This window comes from Acomys russatus, chromosome 5 (assembly GCF_903995435.1).
Source record: "Acomys russatus chromosome 5, mAcoRus1.1, whole genome shotgun sequence".
NCBI lineage: Eukaryota > Metazoa > Chordata > Mammalia > Rodentia > Muridae > Acomys > Acomys russatus.
Window position 1 is genome coordinate 60,913,448 of NC_067141.1, and position 6,000 is coordinate 60,919,447.

The 6,000-nt window shown below is 45.7% G+C and overlaps 1 protein-coding gene across 1 annotated transcript in view; it reads left to right on the forward strand.

Moving 5' to 3' along the window:
• Hoga1 (4-hydroxy-2-oxoglutarate aldolase 1) overlaps positions 1–3,204 on the forward strand; it is a 28,375-nt gene extending 25,171 nt beyond the window's left edge. The window contains exon 7 of the mRNA XM_051146573.1: positions 2,888–3,204. Coding sequence (XP_051002530.1) covers positions 2,888–3,037 — 150 coding nt within the window. The 3' untranslated portion in view covers positions 3,038–3,204. The remainder of the gene's footprint in view (positions 1–2,887) is intronic.
• The last annotated feature ends 2,796 nt before the right edge of the window (positions 3,205–6,000 follow it).

Here is a 6,000-nt window from a genome sequence, read left to right on the forward strand (position 1 = left end):
AGAATTTTTATGTCTATATTCATGAGGAATAGGAATACTGGTCTATTTTTTCTTCCTTTCTCTCTCCCTCCTCCCCTCGCTCCTTTCTTCTTTCCCCATGGAATCTGGTTTAACTTCATCAAATAAACTCAGGAAGTGGCCCTCGGTCTTCTGCTCCCTGGTAGTGATGATATAGAATTGAAGTTAAATCTTCAAACATCTCGTGGAATTCTCCAGTTGAAACCCTGTGGCCATGGTGATTTAATGGGATCTCTGGACTAGTTATAGATGGTTTGAGCTGCCAAGTGGGTAATGGGTGCAGCTGGTCTTTGCTGCTTTGCGGGTTCTTCTTTCTCCCACCCTTCTCTACCCCCTTTCTTTCTTTAAGAGCTATTTATTTATTTTATGTATATGAGTACACTGTCTTCATGCACACCGGAAGAGGGCACCAGAACTCATTATAGATGGTTGTGAGCCACCATGTGGTTGCTGGGAATTGAACTCAGGACCTTTGGAAGAGAAGACAGTGCTCTTAACCACTGAGCTATCTCTCCAGCTCCTTCTTATATGTTTTTTTGAGACTGGCTTTCTCTGTGTAGCTCTGAGTGGCCTGGAACTCACAGAAAGCCACCTGCCTCTGCCTCCCAAGTGCTAGGATTAAAGCCATGCGACCCACACCCTGGACAGGTTCTGCTACCTGTTTTCTGTAATATCCAGAGTGTCCATCCGTGGCCATTGGAAAGAATAAGCACAAATAGCTCTATCTTCTTCGGTGTGAACATTTAAGTAATTTCCCAAGTGTGACCCCTCCTGCCCTGAACATTCAAGTGGTTGAAAACAATATATAGCAAAGTGGACATATAAAACAGACCGTTACTTACTTTAGGTTTAAATATCTTAAATGTAACTAAACAATTATCATTCTACTTTGCTGGCTTTCATGGGAACAAACTCACTAAAATATTTTTTTCCCCTAAACCTATTTCTAGAAACAAAATTAAACTAACAAATACAACATTGCCCAGGCTGCCCTTGAACTTCTCTATAACCCAGGCAGGCCTTGGAGTTGTGATCCTCCTGCCTCAGCCTCCTGAGCTGCTGGTATGATCCGCCTGTAATTCTAAGGCTTACCTTGATTGTGTTTTTGCTTTTAAGTCCTGATTCAGAGTCAAGCATTCAAGCTATCTGTCCACTGTGCAGCCGTGGACACTTTGTAGCAAGCATCAGAGTCAAGATCTCAAGTTCTCTCTCCAATACACTGCCAGGGACACTGTAGCAAACAGTGGAAATGTTCCCGGTCTCCTTCCAGCTTGAGTCCTCTCCTTACTTTTAGAGGAAGGGCTGCTGATAAGAAAAGCTGGCTTCTTCCTGGGTGTGGAGCTTCTCCCGGGAGTGACTCTGTCAATAGCTTCTAAGAACTTGCAAGAAATGAAGCCTTCTAGCTAAGCTAGGCCCGGGCTGCCTTGAACACTGTGGCCATCCCACTGGGGAGAAGGCTTGGTCTACTCACATGAAAGAAGGACCCCCCCCCCCTTACTCTCCCTCCTCCCTCTCTCCTCCCCCCGCCCTCGGAATATGGGAAGCCCAGCTGCCATTAAAGCTGAGGTCATCTCACCCTATTCTGCCCCACCCTTCAGGCTTTGCCTTCCTGTGCCAGGCCTGGGCACACACTCAGGAATGCCTGGAACATCTTGCTGCTGCTGCTGCCTGAGCTGTAGGCTCAGACACTCCAACAGCAGCCTGATGTCACTGTCCTTGTCCCAGGGCATGTCCTTCTGCCTTCCCACCCAGTCAGCCTCCTGCCCCAGGCTATATTTAGGATTTTTTAAGGTCTTTGCCATCCAAACAGCTAGCCCTTTCTCCGGAAGCACAGTGGCTTTCTCCAGAAATACGTGGTAGGAACAAAGTTTCATCCAGGTTCTGCATGGTTTCACCTTCTGGAGGTTTGTGACACCTACAAAGCTTCAGGGTTTTTTAAAAGGCAGGCTATTAAGACATCATGGGTGGGAAAGCATGTTTGCTGACAATGGCTGCCCTCTAGTGGTGGATAGTTGAAGGCAGGTATCCATCATCCATCCCCTTGGTCCAGCGAGTACCTGGCTGCTTTTACCCTTTGCGAAGCCTGTACCGCTAACGTTTCCCTTCCCTCCAAATGGAACCTTATTAAGTAATGAATTCTTTCCTAGCTTTTAGGCCATCAAAGATTCAATCCCATATATCCAATCAATTTATATATCAAAAGGAAAGAAACTGGATGCCTCATTTAGTCTGTAAAAGTCCCTGTATGATTTAAAACTGTGACAGTAGCTGCTGGTGCCCCACTGTAATACACAAGCCTTTAGCGATCATGTTGTTCAGCTTCTTCATGTTTCTGGGGAAGATAAGTTGCTCATGTAATAATAGTTATACAACAGACCTCCTTTGGCTAAAGATATATTATTTTCTGTGAAAGCATTTAAATAAGGCCAGGCATTGCGGGGAGACCCTGATGCTGAGGGCTAAGGGTCTGGGGTGCTCCTCCGCAGAAGGCTGTCACAGAGCCTTCTCCTTCCTGGCACAGGTGGTGCTCTGGCCCTCACCCTCGCTGCCACCTTCTAGGCCAGCCTTCTAGGCCAGCATGAGGGCAGAATGCCCCTCTTCTTGTTGGAGTTTTTCCTCCTAAAAGCCCAAAGGAATATTCTTTCTTGAGTCTCTCTATAACCAGCCTGCTTCTGGTGTCCAAATCTGGATTCTCAGTGCACCCTGGACACTACGAATTAGAGTTCCTTACAGGAGGGTGGGATCCCCAACTTTATGAGAGGACAGATGCCGAAGTCTGGGTAGCTGTGTGTCAGAGGTGAGGGTGGGGGCTCTGCAGTCTTTTCTTTTTTTCTTTCTCAAGTCTTTTTTAACAAGCGTTTCTTCTCAGGTGACCCGGCGCTTCGGAATACCAGGGCTGAAGAAAACCATGGACTGGTTTGGCTACTATGGAGGCCCCTGCCGTGCCCCCTTGCAGGTGCTGAGTCCCACTGAGGAGGAAGCACTGCGCTTGGATTTCAGCAACAATGGTTGGCTTTGATGACAAGCAGGAAGACACACCTGGCTTGAGCTGTCTGGGACTCCTCTTCCTACTGCCTGAAGAGGGGCGGGGCATTAGAAATTAGGATTTATCGTAGTCTGTGTTCTACTGCTGTGAAGAGACACCATGACCGTGGCAACTCTTATAAAAAAAAGTGTTTAATTGTGGCTGGCTTACGATTTCAGAGGTTTAGTCCATTATCATCATGGTAGGGAGCATGGCAGCATGCAGGCACACATGGTGCTGGAGAGGGAGCTGAGAGTCCTACATCCAGATCCATAGGCACAGGACGAGACAGCTCCTGGAACTGGCTTGGGCTTTTGAAGACCTCAAAGTCCACCTCCAGTGACACACTCCCTCTAGTAAAGCCACACCTCCTAATCCTTTCAAATAGTGTCATTCCCTAAAAATTTAAATATATGAGCCTGGTGGGCCATTATTACTCAAACCATTGCATTCCACTCCCTGGCCCACACAGGCTTATAGCCATATTATAATGAGTTCCCAGTCTTTTTGTTTGTTTGTTTGTTTTTCTAGACAGGGCTTCTCTGTGTAGCCCTGGCTGTCCTGGAACTCTCTTTGTAGACCAGGCTGGCCTCGAACTCACAGAAATCTGTTAGTTCTGCCTGCCTCTGCCATGCCTGGTTGAGTTCTCTGTCTTAAGACTGCTTAAAAGTCCAAAGTTCAAAATCTCTTTTGAGATTCACTGTAAAAACAAAAACAAAAACAAAAACAACCAACCAGCCAAAGAAACAGACAAACCAGATCAGATATTTTCAAGAAGCTGGGCAGTGGTGCACACCTGTAATCCCAGAACTCTGGCAGACAGAGGCAGGTAGATTTCTGTGAGTTCAAGCCCAGCCTGGTCTACAATGTGAATCTAGGACGGCCAAGGCTACACAGAGAAACCCTGTCTCAAAAAACCAAACCAAACCAAAACCAAACCCTAAAACAGATACTACCAACATATGATGGCACAGAATATACCATTCCAAAAAAGAAATTCATAGAAAATACTGGATCAAAGCAAGGCCAGAAACAAGCTGGGCAAACTCCAAACTCTGCCTCTCCATGTCTACTGTCAAAGCGCTCTACAGATCTCCAACTCCTTTCAACTTTGTTGACTGCAACACACTTTTCTCTCCTGGGTTGGTTCCACACCTTGTTAGCAGCTCTCCTTTGCAGGTATCCCACGACTCTGCCATCTCCAACATCTTGAGGTCTCCACTGAAAGCCAGGCTTTACTTTTATGGCCTCTCTAGGCTCCATGCAGGGACACTAATGACGCACATCTGGCCTCAGCAGCTTTTCCTTACTCATGGAGGGAGATTCCACAAGCCCTTCCTTGTGTCCTTGACTGTCAAAGTAACTTTTTATTCTCTTTTTTTTTTTTTTTTTTTTTTTTTTTTTTTTGGTTTTTTGAGACAGGGTTTCTCTGTGTAGTCTTGGCTGTCCTGGACTCGCTTTTTGTAGACCAGGCTGGCCTCGAACTCACAGCGATCCGCCTGCCTCTGTCTCCCGAGTGCTGGGATTAAAGGCGTGCGCCACCACGCCCGGCAACTTTTATTCGTGCGCCACCACGCCCGGTAACTTTTATTCTCTTGATTAACCATTGTCTCAGAGGCTTACTGCCTCTGCTAACCTAGGCCTAGTCCTGGAAGGTTCTAGCCTCTGTACAATCTAATCTAGGCCTAGAATGTTTTCAGCCTCTGAGACTTACTGTTGAATAAGCTCACCCTTTCTAGAGTTTCTGAGCTCTAGGCTGGCTGGTTCAGTTCAGCTGTTCTGGCTCAAAACTCTCCAAGATGACTCAAGCTGCCTTCTATCAGCTTCTGAGTTGAATCGCTCTGCTTATCCTTATACTAACTTTGGTAATATGTTCTAATCTTCTGGCTCCTTATTCGCTGGCTCATTCTGTCTTCAACAGTGCCTATTTCAATCTCTGTAAAACTCTCCCAATAAAACTGCCTCCTTCCCTCTGTGATGTTCTCCTGAGTCCTCTTTTTCCTGTCTGTTCTGGTGAGAGTTGGGTGTATCCTGTCCTGACTCATTCTGTCGAAATTTCCTCTGATTGGTTACTTTGTCTGCCTCTCAATTAGATGTCACTTTTAAACATGGCTGCTTTCTTCTACAGACTATCTTTATCTTCATTGTTTGGGGAGGTGTGTACTAAGGGCATGTCTATATTCCAGTCAAAGTAGCCATGTTGCTGGATTAAAATTCCTCTACACTTGACTCTAAAGCTGAAGCTGCCAAGTTCTGCTGCTTGCTGGAGCTAGAACTTGGTCCCCTCATTCAAATAAATTTTCATTAGCTTTCATTTTTCGACAGTTTCCTTTACCGTGTAAGCTTTTCCTTAATTCTGTTTCACAAGTTGAAAGTTTAGCTAAGCCAGGTGGTAGTGTCACATGCCTTTAGTCCCAGCACTTGGGAGACAGATGCAGGTGGATCTCTGTGAGTTCCAGACCAGCCTGGTCTACAAAGTGAGTCCAGGACAGCCAAGGCCACACAGAGAAACCCTGTCCAGAAAAACAAACAAACAAAAAAAGCTTAGCTGGGTGGAATCTGGCCTCAAAGTCATCACTCCTTTTATTCTATTTAGTTTTAAGCTTGTCTTTAAACTTTTTATCTCCTTGAGCCCTCGACTCAGTTCCATTCCACCTCCTGGTGCTCTTTTTCTCAAACTTTTATATTTTCTATATTTTATATTTTCTCCTGTCACATTTGCCAAATTTCATTATAGATCTGCATAAGGTTGGCCACTAGGACTGGAGAGGAGGCTCAGAGGTTAAGAGCAGTGGCTTCTCTTCTCTTCCAGAGGACCCAGGTTCAATTCCCAGCAGCCATATGGCAGCTCACAACTCTCTGTAACTCCAGTTCCAAAGGATCTGGCACACTCACACAGACACAAATACAGGCGAAATATCGATGCAAGTAAAAAAAAAAAAGAAAAGAAAAGAAAA